This window comes from Eurytemora carolleeae, unplaced genomic scaffold (genome assembly GCF_000591075.1).
Source record: "Eurytemora carolleeae unplaced genomic scaffold, Eaff_2.0 scaffold161, whole genome shotgun sequence".
Lineage (NCBI taxonomy): Eukaryota > Metazoa > Arthropoda > Copepoda > Calanoida > Temoridae > Eurytemora > Eurytemora carolleeae.
Window position 1 is genome coordinate 374,704 of NW_019396085.1, and position 17,410 is coordinate 392,113.

General features: G+C 32.3%; 1 protein-coding gene across 1 annotated transcript in view; it reads left to right on the forward strand.

Moving 5' to 3' along the window:
• Positions 1-14,618, forward strand: part of LOC111718045 (dynein heavy chain 5, axonemal) — a 64,956-nt gene extending 50,338 nt beyond the window's left edge. Inside the window, exons 49-65 of the mRNA XM_023493533.1 lie at positions 161-238; positions 1,027-1,128; positions 2,092-2,188; positions 2,522-2,580; positions 2,901-2,989; positions 3,382-3,404; positions 4,019-4,152; positions 4,805-4,864; positions 5,155-5,216; positions 6,555-6,654; positions 7,806-7,915; positions 8,845-8,962; positions 9,880-9,987; positions 12,057-12,162; positions 12,717-12,797; positions 13,986-14,063; positions 14,166-14,618. Of these exons, the coding sequence (XP_023349301.1) occupies positions 161-238; positions 1,027-1,128; positions 2,092-2,188; positions 2,522-2,580; positions 2,901-2,989; positions 3,382-3,404; positions 4,019-4,152; positions 4,805-4,864; positions 5,155-5,216; positions 6,555-6,654; positions 7,806-7,915; positions 8,845-8,962; positions 9,880-9,987; positions 12,057-12,162; positions 12,717-12,797; positions 13,986-14,063; positions 14,166-14,236 (1,476 nt within the window). The 3' untranslated portion in view covers positions 14,237-14,618. The remainder of the gene's footprint in view (positions 1-160; positions 239-1,026; positions 1,129-2,091; positions 2,189-2,521; positions 2,581-2,900; positions 2,990-3,381; positions 3,405-4,018; positions 4,153-4,804; positions 4,865-5,154; positions 5,217-6,554; positions 6,655-7,805; positions 7,916-8,844; positions 8,963-9,879; positions 9,988-12,056; positions 12,163-12,716; positions 12,798-13,985; positions 14,064-14,165) is intronic.
• The last annotated feature ends 2,792 nt before the right edge of the window (positions 14,619-17,410 follow it).

The window sequence follows — 17,410 nt, forward strand, 5'->3', positions numbered from 1 at the left end:
ATTCAATTAATTGATTAACTTTGTAATGAATTAATAAATTAATTGAATAAATAATTAATTTATTGAATACTTGCTTGATTGATTAATTGATTGATTGATTGTTTTATTAATTGATTACCTAATTAATTGATTGCTTATTTGATTGACTGATTATGTTTAGGATTTTCCCCTTGGTTTGCTCCAGATGTCAATCAAGTTTACCAACGATCCTCCACAGGGGATTCGAGCAAGCTTAAAGGTTTTACACTTTTTCATTTCAATTATGAAATCTTCTAAAACTTGGTTTTTAGGGTGCTTCGCCGCCCGCGTTCTTTTTATCTGGAAACATTACTATAATAACAATTTTTAGTTATTCAGATTACATTGATTAATTGACAGTTTCAAAAGTTGATGTTTAAAAATATAAAAATTCTAAGCAAAAGAAATATTTTAGATTTAGAATTCCGTTGGATAAAAAAGTCTAATTTTGAAATATCAAAGGTTTACAACCTCAGAATGCAAAGATATAGGAATTCGATAATTTTTTGAACGACCCGAGGCCATAACCCTTCCCATTTGGTAAAGTAAGATACAAAAAAAATCGGGCCTGAAAGATCAGATAAACATAGAAACCAGCAGACAAGTCATTTAAAGATGGAAAACAATCAACAAAAAGTTAGAGACCCTTTACGTTTAGATTTTAATTCAACTCTAACTACAACTAATAGATTAAAATGTTCTTAACTCTTTATCTCCACAAAGGTTATCAACAAAGGATAAGATTTCAGAAACGACTGTACAGAATTTATACCGTGTGTTTCCTATATACTAAAATAGATATTCCAAAACTGATCGAATTAAATCTTTTAAAATTTTGCTGTTTATTTTAATCAAAAAGAAGAATTGTTCTCCAATTTACATATATTGAAAAAAAAAAAAGTTAGCGAGTGTAGACATGGCAGTGCAACAATTCACTGCTGACTTTTTCCAATTTTGTCATCCATTGCTGTGAAACAACATTTTTTTTTAATTGTTTGTTTTGTTTAGAGAACCTATGCTGATATAAGTCAAGATGTTCTAGACTATTCAAGCCATCAAGCTTGGCCTACCTTGCTCTATTCAATAGCATTCATGCATACTGCTGTACAGGTATACTTACTGCCATACAGATATACATACTGCTGTACAGGTATACTTACTGTTGTACAGGCATATTTACTGCTGTACAGGTATACTTACTGTTGTTGCATGCAGGTATACTTACTGTTGTATGCAAATATACTTACTGCTGAACAGGTATACTTACTGCTGTACAGGTATACTTATTGATGTACGGGTATACTTACTGCTGTTGCAGGTATACTAACTGCTGTACAGTTATACTTAAACTGATGTACAGGTATACTTACTACTGTAGAGGTATACTTAAACTGCTGTACAGGTATGCTTACTGTTGTACAGGTATACTCACTGCTGTACAGGAATACTTACTGCTGTACAGGTATACTTTCTGCTGAACAGGTATACTTACTTCTGTATACAGGTATACTTATTGCTGTATAGGTATACTTACTACTGCACAGGTACACTTACTTCTGTACAAGTATACTTACTACTGTATGTACGATTTACATGTACAATTGCTGTTGTAGATTTATTTCTGCTCTAAACTAAAACCTATTAGATTATTGTTCATGTATATTGTCTACAGTACTATTTACAGCTGTACGAGAGAAATTTATATTGTAAAAATTTAATTTTTTAATTGCTGGGATCTTGCCGGGTAACATTTGTTGCATAAAACATGCTCGGTTTACACTAGGTAGCCAGACTGGACAGTATGACTGAATGCATGTACAGTACGCATAGTACCGGCACGGATCATGCAAATTTTAGAGTGGTGTGTACAATGTACATTGACAACAAATATTTGCGTTTCCAATATCTAGTTTATAAGAATTCATTTACCGTTGAAGTGTAATCTTTACCTTGCTGTAAACTTCAAGTTTTACTTTACATTGTACTGCACCTCTGCATCCTGCATACTGTACTTTACATTGTACTGCACCTCTGCATCCTGCATACTGTACTTTACAATTTATTAATATCTAGGAGAGGAAGAAGTATGGTCCTCTAGGATGGAATATACCGTATGAATTCAATAATGCAGATTTCAAGGCTAGCACACAGTTTATCATCAACCATTTAGGTAATTAGTTTTTTAGACATTAGATTCTTTTTCCCAAGCCACAACTTTTAAATGATATCATTTTTCTAAGTGACAACCTCCCAAAATTTGTAATTTCCCAAGCGGCAACTTCCCAAATCTATTCTATCCGCAGTGCTCGGACCCTAGCCCATCCTTTAGCCGCAGCGCTCGGCCCCATTGCAGCCTAAGGCGCCTCAGAAGGCCTAACGTAACCTTGAAGAAGTTGCCGCTTGGGAAATTGCACATTTGGGAAGTTTTCACTAGGGAAGTCCCCTTTTAGGAAACCGATCTCGTATACGAAAAAAATAAAACTAATAATAAAACTGTGTATAGATGATTTGGACCCCAGGCGTGGTATATCATGGCCCACTATCTGCTTCATGCTTGGCGAAGTAAGCTTTTTGTTAAAAATTTAGAAGTCAGGGTCGTCGTATATATCAACACAATGAAGACGACTTTCTATTTTAATTTTAAAGAATCTAACTGTAACAATGATTAATCTATAGTTCATATCAGTTTTTTAATTGATTATATGTTAATTTAATGATTTTTTTTTAAATAAGAAGAATTTTGTTCAATACAGCTCTTTGTCTAATGTTCTCTACCGTTGTCCTCAAAGTACCGAAGACACTTAGATTTTATTTAATACTATACTTTAATACTAATTTTTAACACAGATATTTTTCTAAAAATATTTATTTTTAATTTTTAGGTTCAGTATGGAGGACGAGTTACGGATGATTTTGATAAAAGATTGCTCGGTACAATCACAAATGTTTGGTTTACTGATAAACTTCTCAGGAATAGATTTAACGAAAAATTAAATTAAACCGATAAAATTTGATTAAAAAATTATATTCAAGGAATAAAACTTAATTTAACCTTAAAATCGTCAGATTATAAGAGTGGTAGGTCGTCTTTACAATCTCATTCTTTGTGGGTAACCTCTTTATTAAGAAATAAAATGAAGATTTGAAACAAACTTTAATTTATTTTTTCCTTGTGTATGTATACATTTGATAGTTTAACTTTGGCTGTTAGATCCAGCAGAGTGCATAGTTTGAATTATGAAAGGTCTACGATATCAGATTGCAAAGATATAAGATAAATTAGTGTTTGATCAGTGTTCCGTTACTTTAAACTTTAACTTACATTAAACTGTTATAAATGAAATCTTAAATCATATTTATCAGGCCTGGATTCTTATTTTATGAAGGTAAACACACATTTGTATTCATTCAAATTGTTTAAGTTTTATCTTATCAATTTTATCTCAACAGTTTTATCTTAATAGTTTTATCTTATCAATTTTATCTCAACAGTTTTATCTTAATAGTTTTATCTTAACAATGTTAGATTAACCCTATAAAGGCTGCAGGGGCGTCTAAATCTATGGATAGCTAGAAAAATCTATATATAGTTAGAAAAAGGCCCTAATAGGGTTGAAATGCATGTTTATAGCCCAATTTTTCAAGGCCAGCTCATTGAAAATAAATTAGACCGCTAACTTTAATTTATAATAGACTTATAGTTTGAGTGTTAGAAAGGTTTGAAAAAAATGTCAAAAAAGATCGGAAAAATGTAAAAAATATTTTTTTTTGTTTTTCACATATATTAAGATATGACACATGTTTCTACATTCATTTTTGAAGGGCTTTTTCAGATCTGTAGCTTTAATAACAAAAATATTATGGGCTATTTTTGATTTTTTTGAAACACGGACCATCTTTTTTACTGCCCGGTACGTTAACGGTGACAGCCGTTAATTTTGTTTATTTTGTATGCCTATACAAAGATCCTTTTATTACATGTTTTGTGATATGCTTTCAGGATATCCTGTTCCGGAAGCTAAGAATCTGGAGGATTACATCAATTTTATCGGAAATATGCCCCTTCAAGATCTTCCGGAAGTATTCGGTTTGCATAAAAATGCGGATATTTCATATCAAATTAATACTGGCAAGGTGAAAGTATAAAGGTTTAAACGGAATAATTTCGTGGTATTGAATCTTAGCCACAAGCTCTGATCTGCTTAACCCTATATCTTTGCAAAGCCAATGGTGTAAACCTTAGATATTTCAAACCATGAATTCTGGTAGATCAAATAATCTACGTTTTCAATGACAAAGGTTTACGCCATCAAGTTGCACAGATATGGGGATTAGACAATTTGAGATTGTGGCAAATAGTCAATTCCTTTAATGTTCGATTGGAACAGATGTTTTCAATTTTAACTTCTTTTACTGAAAAGTAATTGAAAAGAAATAAATTTTTTTAATTTCTTATAAGAAATAGCTTTACTGAACTACTGAAGTCTCAAAAATTGGTCTAAAAATAATTTTAAACATAATGTACATGATTGAGAGCGGTATTTTGTCGGAACATGACAGTAGCAAGACGACTTTCAAGTCGTCTTTGATTTTTGAATTTATTTGTCAACCTACTTAATTTAAAATGTTTGATTATTGAAGCAAAATCTACAAAACTCTGCCTTTTTTGTGATGTCAATTTTATTTTATAAATTAAAACCATATTATTATTTTTAAAATAATTTTGTCGAAATCTTAAGGAAATTCTTCATATTTCCTAAACATTGAAGCATTAAAACTATATCAGGGAATCCTGGATGAAATTCTGAATGTTCAACCGAAAGAAAGCGGTGCTGGAGCTTCTCAGGTTCTTGAAAACAAAATAATTCGATAACATAGAATTGCACTTTACTGTACTGTACTGTACTGTAATATACTGTAATATACTGTACTGTACTGTACTATTCTGTAGTGTACTGTATTGTACTGTACTGTACTGTACGGTCCTGTACTGTACGGTACTGTACGGTACTGTATTGTACTGTACTGTATTGTACTGTGCTGTATAGTACTGTGCTGTATAGTACTGTGCTGTATAGTACTGTAATGTACTGTACTGTACTGAACTGTACAGTATTGTAATGTACTGTACTGCAGGGTGAGACTAGAGAAGAGGTTGTATATAAACTAGCTGAGGATATGCTCTCTAAGCTACCAAGGTAAATAAGTAAATAGTATCTTTAATTTTTTAAATTAATTTTTACAAAAATTAATTTTTCAATTTTTAATTTTTTTATCCTTAGTTTATCTATAAAGGCTGGGAATCTGGAAATAAAAACTTTGGGGAAAATAATAAAATAATATGGGGGCTGCCAATAAAGTCTCAGGAAATAAGATCACAGGAATTAAAGTCCTAAAGAAAAAAAGGTCCCATGAGGTCAAGTCTTAGACGCTTTCATTAAAGGACTTTTCTTCTATACAACTGCAGATTGAATCTACTCACATGTGTTTTTAATATCAAGTCCCTTTCTTCATAGTTGTAAACATCTTTTGTTTCCATGCATTTTCCACTTTAAAAGGACTTTTTTTCAGGGGACTTTTTTGTATGAAAATTAAGTCTCAAAATGGTAGGACTTAATTTTATTTCAGGGACTTTTTCCACATGACTTTTTTAGTGCCAAAATGTAGGACTTTTTTTCCGAAAATAAATTTTCAGAGAACTTTTTTGGCGGTTACGGTTTTTTCAGGAAAAAAAGTTCCAGGAATCTAAAACTCAGGGCTTTATTTCCAGCTGTTATGTTGTCTTTTTTTTCTGGTGACTTTTGTATTGGAAAATGAATACTTATTCTGATAAAATGATGTACAGGGGTAACTTGAGATGGTAGAATCGCATACATATAGCATTCTATGCTTTTCTATCTGATGTTTTCTCTAATAAATCGATGGTATGAAAATTATAGAAGTATATTAATCAGATCTGGTCACAATCTTAACATAAAGAATGCAAGGTTCTTCTGCACTCACTTTGTCCACAGGGGTACGCGGGTCAAACAGTTTTCTGATCTTTTCAGCTCATATCATGGTTGTTTCTTCTTTTCTGGTTTTATATCGACTGTTTAGTCTGCTTTTCGGAAATTGCCAAATTCAGGGCAAATTTAAAGATAGTCATATTTGACAATATAAACACTTTTAGGTATAAAAAAGATACAAAAGCGAAAACATGAAAACATATTAATAACTTTAGTTGCATTTTTTACATAGATTCTAGATAAAAAGGCATATGGTTGAATTGAAACGCATGTTTACTGTACATAGCCAAATTTTTCAAGGCCAGCTCATTGAAAAAAAATTAGACCGATAACTTTTATAGTTTGAGTGCCTAAAAAAGGGTTAACAAAATGTAAATTTTTTTTTGTATTACTCAAATTTCAAGATGTGACCGATAACTTTAATAGTTTGAGTGCTAGGGAGGGTTAAAAAAATGCCAAAAAAAGGGTAAAAATATGTAAAAATTATTATAAAAATATTAAGATGTGACACATGTTTCTTTTATTAAGGGACTATACCCAACATGAAGTAAAGGAGGCTATGGAACGAATGGGTGGACTGCTTCCAATGAATATATTTCTACGTCAAGAAATTGGTAGAATGCAAAAGGTTTGTTCGGCTCAGTAACATTATGCCTAGTTCTCGAATGCCTTATGTACGTTCATAAATGCCTTGTTCGTTAATGCATAGTTCATGAATGCCTAGACAACATTATGTCTACATTTCTTAATGCCTAGACAAGGCAATGCCTAGATTCATGAATGCCTATAGATAATATTATGCCTATAGATAACATATGAGTGCATTGAATGCCTATAGACAATGTATTTCAGCGAGATATAAAAATATCAAATAGAGAGGAAAAAATACAATCCGGGAATATTTTTACAAAAATCCGCAACAACTCTCTGGAAATTTGCAATTTTTTTCTTTTTTTCTTTATGGTTCGGAGGACTTTCAATAAGCGGAAACATTAAAATTTTGTGGAAAAATACCGATGAATCTAACAATAAAAAAGATAAGTTTGAAGGTCAGCATATCAAATATAACAAATGTGATTAGGTGATTCCTTTAGTGAGATACAATAAAATCTGTACAAAAAAACAATACATTTATATATATGTTTCCTCTGGCCGACCAGACTAGCCATTATGAAAGCTAGGCATATATAGGCACTCAGAAATGTAAGCACAATGTTATATATAGGCATTTATGAATCTAGGCATAGTGTTATCTAGGCTTAATGTTATCTAGGCTTTACAAAATAGGCATTGTGTGATCTAGGCATAATGTTATCTAGGCTTAATGTTATCTAGGCATTACAAATTAGGCATTGTGTGATCTTGGCATAATGTTATCTAGGCTTAATGTTATCTAGGCATTACAAAATAAACATTGTGTGATCTAGGCATAGTGAACTAGGCATTCACGAACAAGGCATTCCCGAACTATAATGTTACTGAGCTAGATGCAAATAAATGTTCTGTTAGTTTGTAGCACTTAATAAACATTTCAATCATTAAAATATACAATTTTAACAAATTGCTATTTTTCGACATTTTAAAGGTTTGGCTCGGATACAAAACCAGTTGATCCATGGCATGAGGTTTCACACAATAGTGAATATATCATGCAAATTATTTTTTAATTGTAACTTTATTTCCCTGTTAATCCAGATTATATCCCTGGTAATCAAGATTATATCCCTGGTAATCAAAATTATATCCCTGGTATTTCAGATTATGTCCCTATTATTTTAGATTATATCCCTGGTAAGGAATACTTTATCTGACCTGAAACTAGCAATAGAAGGAACTATCATCATGAGCGAGGGTCTCAAAACATCCCTGGACTCCATGTACGATGCGAGGTAAATTTTAAGACCTTAAAAAGGCATGTCGTCTTCTAAAGATTGTGATAATTGGGAACAAAGTCTGTATCGTCTCATCCATACTTTTTACTACAGTGAAACCCTTAGTAACGAATACATCGAAAGAATTCATCAAATGTCGTATTCTTCACTTTCTGATAATGGAATGTTGCAGATATTTAGTTTTTTAATTAAATGATTATATGGAACTCTTTAAAACTGTTCCCGCATATTCATGGCTATTTATTTTTCTTCGCAAATACTGAAATTTACGTAACTAGCCTTAGAGGGCGCTTCGCGCCCATCTTCTAAATTAATTGTGAACATGTTCTCTTTGTGTACATCGTAAAACAAAACAAAAATAATTCGCGGATTTTCACAAAAAATTTCGTGGATTTTCAAAATTTTCAAAAATTTAATGAAGATCGAATTTTGATGGAGACAAATATTTGAAATTTTGATCATTCATAAACCTTCCCTTCAGCCGTTTTGACGTTTATTGGATACAAACAAACAAACAGACAAACAAACAGACAGACAAGCCAAATTTATATATAGAAATAGTATAAGACTCATTAAAAAATTGTAGAAACAACAATTGATAAATTCTTCCGATGTATTCGTTATTATGGGTTTCACTGTACATTTGTTTTTAGTTATTGAGTTATTGAGAAAATGCACAATTATTGCTATGCATACCGTAAGTTTTAGCGCAATAATGCGCAAAATTATTCTAATGATACTGGAAAATTTGTTTGTTTTACCAATACGAGTTTTTGTTATGGCATGCATGATGCGACAAGATAAATGTTGAATTTGTTGAATTTGAACCGACGCGATTCGAAGTTAAACATTAAAGTCAGGATTTGAATCAGCAATTCAAATTTGAACCGTCAGTAGGCCGTTCAAATTCATTAAACTGTGTTCAGGGTTCCTGAGAAGTGGAAGAAGATTTCCTGGATGTCAACTACCCTGGGTTTCTGGTATACCGAGCTTCTAGAGAGGGATGGACAGTTCAAACGGTGGTGCTGCTACGGACGACCAAAGGTAATTTCGTCGTCGTGTATATCAATATGAAGACGACTTTTTACTTCAAATTTGATTTCTACCAACAGCTAAGACACATAAACATGTAAACAAAGAGAAATGTTAATTGAAAGCTTTCCTTTGTTTGCTTGTAAACTTGTAATCTAAATAAAGCATGTAAGAAAACTTCAATAGAAAAGTAGTCTGATAATATTATTACAATCGACTACCATGCACTGTAAAGTAACAAATTTTAAAGAGAGTGTTTTCAAAAGAAACATGTCTCCATAATTTCAAAAATTTCCATCTGATTGACACAGTCTGAAATGATTGATTCCACAAGAAGATTTTTCAAAAATGTTGAATATTGTCTTGTTTTTAAATCAAAAACTGTACTAGGTGCAGTGACCCAGCTTATGGGTAAAGTTACGTCGTCTATAAGCAATATCCCCTCTACTGAACTTCTGACCTACTAACTTTCCGACCTACTGAAAAATCGGACCTACGACGGCTGTTATATTTTCTATTATTTAAGGGTTAAGTTAAGTTAAGCCAATTTCTTGGCTAAGCGCTGTGGATAGGACAGACTAGGGGGCTAGGGGGCCACATGTCCAACTTACAGCTGTATAACCACTGGCTAGCAGTGGGAAGTGTATAATAGCGGATTTGGCGTAGGTCAGAAGTGGAGTATAGCGGATTTGGCGTAGGTCAGAAGTGGAGTATAGCGGATGTGCGTAGGTCGAAAGTTACACCATCTCCAATAAGATCGTCTTTTTTATCATCAAAATATCGTCTATCAAGCTGAAAGCCCTCGTTCTAGAACTTGGAACGAACGATTCAAATATAGGAACCCACCTAGCCCTTTAGGCTTGGTTGTTTCAGTCTGCGTCGACTGTCGAGTCATAGCTCTACCAGAAAAAGGATTGTTTATTATTCAGGTTTTCTGGATTACTGGATTCTTTAATCCCCAGGGATTCTTCACAGCTATGCGTCAGGAGGTTACAAGGCTTCATAAAGGTTGGGCTCTAGACAGCGTCATTTGTCAGGTCAGGATTTAAAAAAAATTCTTTTAACTAAAAAATCTTAAAATAAAATAATAATTTGGACAATTTATAGAGAACAGCTTTAAGCGCAGCTTGTAAAAGAATATGTATTTTTAACACCCCTCTATTAGAAATATTTAGAACTTGTTGGATGATCCAGGGAGGATTTTCATGCTTCTAACCCCCCTATATCAAATAGATTCTAGTACTACAATAGATGGCAACGTAGAATTTGTACACTCTCGATCTGCAGTACAGCTGTATGAGGGAGGGGGTGCGGAGACGTCATGAGTCCTGCAAAAATGACCTCCAAGTCTCCAGATTTGCAGAATGACTTCCAGGCCCCGCAAACCGTCTCCATACCTTTTGCTACGTCTTCGTGTCTCCGCCATTTTGTCTCCACGCCCCGCATTTTGAACTCCGCTTGCTGTTTTTATTTTTTGTTCACGTTTTATGGCTGAACCAACCAACAAATGAAAATATATCTTTTAATAGTAGACTTTGCAATAATTTAATCGACAAATTGGAAATATTTATTCATTCAATTGATCCTAAGTTTTTTTTTGTAAAAAGTTTACATAAAGCTAGTGTGCGTAAAAGACGACCTTCAACACGACTTTAATATCTTTGAAGTCATCATTATTTGAAGATTATATTAACTCTATCGAGTCCTTAGCATTAAAGGTGGGGGGGGCAATTCGACACTTTGTGACACCAAATTTTCATTGATTTAATATTTTGACCATTTTTCGAGGTCATTATCAAAGGGAGTTCAAAATGGCGGTCGGGGATATATGTCAATATCAGCACATGACTTATGTGGTAGCAAAAAATATGAAAACAAGTCTGATTAAATTATAATAATTGAAATAGAGCGAAAAAGTTGTATTTTCCTGTTTTTTTCTGAGTTCATAGAGGTCAATGACCTCCGATCACAAATTTTCTTCGTGATCTATGTAGATGACTATTGCAAATAGTGGCTGCATGCAAAATGTAAGCCTTCTATCTCAATTATTAGGACCAAACGCAGCCTGTACAAAATTTGGTGTCACAAAGTGTCGAATTGGCCCCCCCCCCCTTTAATCATAAAAATGCAAAGTAATCAGGGTCCATCCTATATTATACAAGTTTTTGCGCCCCCCCCCCCCCCCCTGCCCTCCGTGCATCAATTTTTATTTACATGGCCCTAATTCCCCCGATTTACTATTTTTCACCCTAATTTAATAGTATATGTAAAACTTAAGTATAGGACACGACGCTGCCCTGTTCTGTTAGTACAGCATGTTATAGATATTCAGACTACTTCAAAAAAAAATTTCAACTTTTTAAATAATTATTCTTAAATGTTTTCTAAAGCATTCAATAAACGCTTTTTTATTTAATCTTGAGAAACATATCAACTAACGTGAGAAAATTTAGTTTTCCTTGTTATATTTGACAATTGTGACGTCGTGTATAATTAGTTTATTTCTCTGTTGCCACCTACCCCAAATGAGCAATAGATCGAAAGAATGTATCAAATATCGTCTTGACAATTTTTCAATGGGTTTTATACTACTTTACGTAAATCTCAGTATTTGCGAAAATAAATAAATAGCCATGAATATGCGGGAACAGTTTTTAGAGCTCCATATAATCATTTAATTAAAAAAAAAACTAAACATCTGCAACATTCCATTATCAGAAAGTGAAGAATACGACATTTGATGAATTCTTTCGATGTATGGCTTATTTAGGGTATAATTGTATTGTACTTGAAAATCTATTTGCACTTTATTATTATTATTTAGAACTTGGTAACCAGGTTTTCTAGGGAAGTTAGTCATTATTCTAAACCAACCCCCTCTATTGTTAATATTTAGAAATAGCTTGGTGAATAGGTTCTCCAGAAAGGATAAATTAATTATTCTAAACCCCCCCTCTATTGTTAATATTTAGAACTTGGTAACCAGATTATCCAGAGGGGATAAATTCATGATTCTAAACCCCCTCTATTAATATTTAGAACTTGGTAACCAGGTTCTCCAGAGTGGATAAATTTATGATTCTTAACCCCCTCTATTAATATTTAGAACTTGGTAACCAGGTTCTCCAGAGAGGATATTCATGATTCCCCACCAGAGGGAGTTTATATTCACGGACTCTTCTTAGAGGGCGCTAGTCTTGATAGAAAAACAGGTCACTGTCTGTAAAATCGTTTGAACAATTCTGTGGATTCGAATACTATTCACAAATATGACAAATATATGTTTTATTATTAATTTTTTTGTTTTGTTTTCTTAGTACGTAATTTTTTTAATCCATGGAACATACATATGAGTAAATAAATAGATGACGATAATTTTGAAGGTTTTTCCATTAAAGTTGACAAGAGTACCCTTGAAACCTTAACCTGTTAAAACATATTAAAGAGAACGTTGTTGTTCGAAATCAAAAAGTGTTTAAGTTATGTGAATTTCTCCAGTGTCTCTTATAAGAAAGAAAGGATCAAATCATTTTCGCAGAAAACCCGCAAATGAAAATAAACACATTAGAGAAACAAAACTATGGATATCTAATTCAAACTTGATCAGACAAAGATTTTAAGGGTACCGTTGTAAATCGGGCATTGACATTTTTGCATGGAGGGTCACTTGGAATTATTTCTCTCACAGTCCCTTTAAATCTTGATTTTTGTTTTGATAATATTGTCTTGGTTTATTTCATTTGTTTTTAATTATATCGTTGTTTAGGAAAGCTTGTTGAATCTAAACTAAAAGTTTTGTTTGAACAGATGCCAGTTATTTATATGTACGCTATAAATACTACCGCAGGTACAGTTTTAATAGTGTACACCAAGGAGAATTGAATAGAAGGAGGGGGCGATAGGGTTTCCGAACAATTTGCTGTGACGTTTTTGGACTGCTGAAGAACTAGTTTTTGCGTAACAACAATAATAAAGATTGTAAACAATAACACAAATGATAAACAAACATCTGGCATTTCTGGCGTTAGATGAAGATTCACCGTATACTAACTCATGTTTGTTTACATTAGATCGGCTGCCTTTGTTATAATTGTTAAGCTAAAACTAGTTCTTCAGCAGTCCAAAAACGTCACAGCAAAGTGAACGGAAACACTATCGCCCTCTCCTTCTATTCAATTCTCCTTGGTGTACACTGTGCATACTATAAAGTATAGAACAGTAAAGAATTGTAAATCATTATTTTTGGTACATGTACATAGGTATATCTTGCTGCATGGTAGTTAGGCTGAGAGTGTAGTATTGTAGATAAATTTTTCAGGATTTATTTTAGACCTTTGAGACGATTTTATGGTGTATATAATTGTTTAACTAGAGCCAAAATGTAATAATTCTCCTGGCTCTCGACCATTCCCCGCCCCCCTCCCTGGCAGGCTGTAAAAACGTTTCATAGATCTCAAATGAATCCGGGAAAATGTCTTTTTAATGCTGCACTCTCAGCATAACTACTATGTCTAGCCAGTCTCTCCCTTTAAAGCAAATCTAAGAATAGCAATGTATGAATTTGATAATACTGTGCAGTACAATGAATAGGCTGTTCATGAATATATAATATGATTCATTTCTTTTTTTGAGTGTTCTCTATATATACAGATATATATATTTGTCCTCTACGAAAGGACAAAGACTGTACAAGTGTCCTATTTATGGAATATTTGTCCTCTAGGAAAGGACAGTAGACTGTATACGAGTGTCCTATTTATGATATATTTGTCGTTTAGGAAAGGACAGTAGACTGTGCTAGTGTCCTATTTATGATATATTTGTCCTCTAGGAAAGAACAGTAGACTGTACGAGTGTCCTATTTATGATATATTTGTCCTCTAGGAAAGAACAGTAGAGTGTCCTATTTATGATATATTTGTCCTCTAGGAAAGAACAGTAGACTGTATGTGTGTTCTATTTATGATATATTTGTCCTCTAGGAAAGGACAGTAGACTGTACGAGTGTCCTTTTTATGATATATTTGTCCTCTAGGAAAGGACAGTAGACTGTACGAGTGTCCTATATACAGAAAACCTGCAAGAACGGACATAAATTATATTGGATCTATAGGTAACTGATTAATTCTTATTTTGTGAACTTGAAAAACTTAATTAGATTTTGGTGTTTTTTTCGTTGAGGACCCTTTTACACATTAAATAAATATATTTTCAGATTTCGAGAGTGATATTGGTCCTAAACACTGGGTTATGAGAGGAGTGGCTCTTCTCTGTGACATTAAATAAAATATTTATTAATATCTATTAATATCTATCAATATTATGAAATATTATGAAATAAAGCAGAACAAGGAAGACGACCGCCATCGAAACATTTTCTTTAGGCTGGTTGCACCGGACCGGACTGAAAGTGATGAGTTCTTTTAACTAGAATATTAACATGAATACATCCAGGCCTGTAACCAGGGGGGGGGGGGTCCAAGGGGTCAGGTACACCCCCCTTTCTCCTAAAAAGGGGTGCAACAACGAATAACTGATATAGACTGAGAGCCTTAAAATGGCAGCCTGATAGGTCGTCATTCTGTTCTATTTTATAATGGAAAGCACTGTATAGTGTATTTTAAATATATTTATTCTTATATATATATATATATATTAGATATTTTATGTTTAAAAATTATAGCTATCGTTTATCAACATATTTAAACATAATATTCATGCTCTCAAAATATATCAATTTATCTTCACCTTGTTATTTCTAATGAGTGTATAAATAAGAAAATAAGAAAAGGAAAATCGTTGTAAATTATTTTTTTCAACGTACAATTTATAAGCAAAGGAGAAATTTAACTGTTACGATGTACGATGGACATTAATTAGCTAGTAAAGCACTCTTTTAAAGCTATTTAGAATAGTTTTTAAAGTGCTAAGAATTTAAAAAAGTTTTGATCTTAAGGCTAAAATATAATATTAAGATTCGCACCGTATTAGCATTTATATGAAATACTCGTAATTGGTAATTGTTGATTTTAATTAGTAGGTATGCCAACCATAAACTTTACAAAATAAAAATACTTAGATCTTAAATTTATGCACACAAAAAAAAAACAATTATAAAAACAAAGAAATAAAAATAAAAACAATCCAAACAAAATGATACAGGTAGTACTAAATAAACGACTTTAAGACTTAAAAAATATGTGTATCTAAAAGTATCATATTAGGCAAACCAAATTAGGTAATCCAAGGGTTACTGGTATTTTATGATATTTGTTTTATGTATAATATTAAAACCTATAAAAAGATATCTCTGAAGATATTTTCTACTAAAAGCTTTTATGTTAAAGAGACTGTACGTGTAATATCAAGTGTCCTTCAGCTAGCAAAGATGGGAATACCCGATTTCGGTATAACCTTAAAGCTTTTTCTGATCAAGCATTAATTAGAAATCCATGTTTTTGATTTTGAAAACTGTTTATTTTGATTTGTGGTTTCTGTTCAAAAGTGGCTTGCAAAGTTGCGCATTTCTTACTTTGAAGAAAGAATGTAGAATATATTAAATTAAACACATTTCGAGAGAGACAAACAACATTATCTTCCACAGTTTTGATCAGGATATTGTCGCGATGTAAATCGGGCATTGCCATCTTTGTATGGAGGGTCACTTTAAATTACGCTTACAGTCCCTTTAAAGTAAGGCACATCACACACAGAAGCCTAGGGAAGTCTCTTTTCCTGGCCTTCATTCAATCCTCCCCAGTCTACCCCCACCCCCCCTCCCCTAGTTTGTATATTTTGTTGAGAACTTCAATTTTAAATAAAACAAACAGATCTCAACTGTTTTTGTCCCTAAACTACATCTAATTGTCAGCTGGAGGCTTCAACTTAGGCAGGATTTCAGATTTTTACAATAAATATAAACCTGTCCAATCATATCTCAATTCAGAAAGCTTTTTTACACATATATAGTGTTAGTCAAAAAGAAATGAGACTTCAGAGACGACTGTCCGGAATTTCTTTTATCAAAATCTTGGTTACCTTGAAATTAAACCAATTCCTTTATTTACCAAATTACTAGAGGAGACTTTTAAAGGCTATACTTAAGTTGAAAGGTCGAATAAGGTTTCAGATTGTCCATTAATTTTATCTTTTGTATAAGGTAACCTTGTACCTATGTCATTAATTTCTTATATTTTGAATTAACTAAAAAAAATTCCATAAATGTAAAAAATTGAAAATTAGTTACCCACGAAGGCTGAAACTGTAAAGACATATTACGATCCAAGGTTAAATTAAGGTTTATGCCTTAGATATATGCTTTTATCGTTTATTAAATAAAATAGCAAGGAAAGAAACCAGTCACTGTGATCTAGGCGGAAGGAAGAGGTCCAATCTAGATTACTGCTACGGCTTTGTGACCTCGTAGCTCCTCTAGTTTTGATTTTTTTAAGGGATGAGAAAAGCCTACTTAGACTAAAGAAAATGTGTTTAAGATTGAAATCATAATTTCTCTTATTGAAGAGCTAATGTAGAACAATGTTTCGTGATTTAATATTTTCTTTTTCATACTTACGGGTAAACATTAAACTAAAGGATTTACGAGGTCTCAAAGTCAAACCATGAAATTTCAGATAAATTCAACCTTCTCCTTTTCTCTCTATAGTTTGTAGCGAAGCAAGATTTTATAATATAAAAACATATTTATTCTTTTTAATATTTGACGGTCGTCGCTGAAATCTCATACTATGTGGGTAACCCTGTATGATAAACACATAAGTAAGTTTTTGGAAAACTCATAAGCGTTAGTCTTAGAATGTTGGAAAACTCATAAGCGTTAGTCTTAGAATGTTGGAAAACTCATTAGCGTTAGTCTTAGAATGTTGGAAAACTCATAAGCGTTAGTCTTAGAATGTTGGAAAACTCATAAGCGTTAGTCTTAGAATGTTGGAAAACTCATAAGCGTTAGTCTTAGAATGTTGGAAAAAGTTGTAAAATCCCAATATTTTGTATTGTATCGTGTTATAATTATATAGTAATAAAAGGCTATATGGAAAAATATTAACCACACACACACATATATATATATATATATATATGTGGGTCTGAACGTCACATAAAAAAATATTTTTAAAAATCTCTATTAAAAGAGGCAGAGCTCACTTTCAAATATTTACCCTACTTTTGAAGGTTAAAGCGAAAAAGCTCAAACATACTTTTTTCAGAATTATAAATATTGTATATATGTATAGACATAAAGAGAATAAAATTAACGTTTTTTGTTTTTCTTTAAACATGATTTGATGACAATTAATAATGTTTTGTTTAAACATGTAAACACACATAATATAATTATGAATATTAATTATTATTTCTGAGAATGGTTGATGTGTATATGACTGATAAATAAGTACGGGTGCCAATATTTTATATTCTTTTATATATATATATATATATATATAT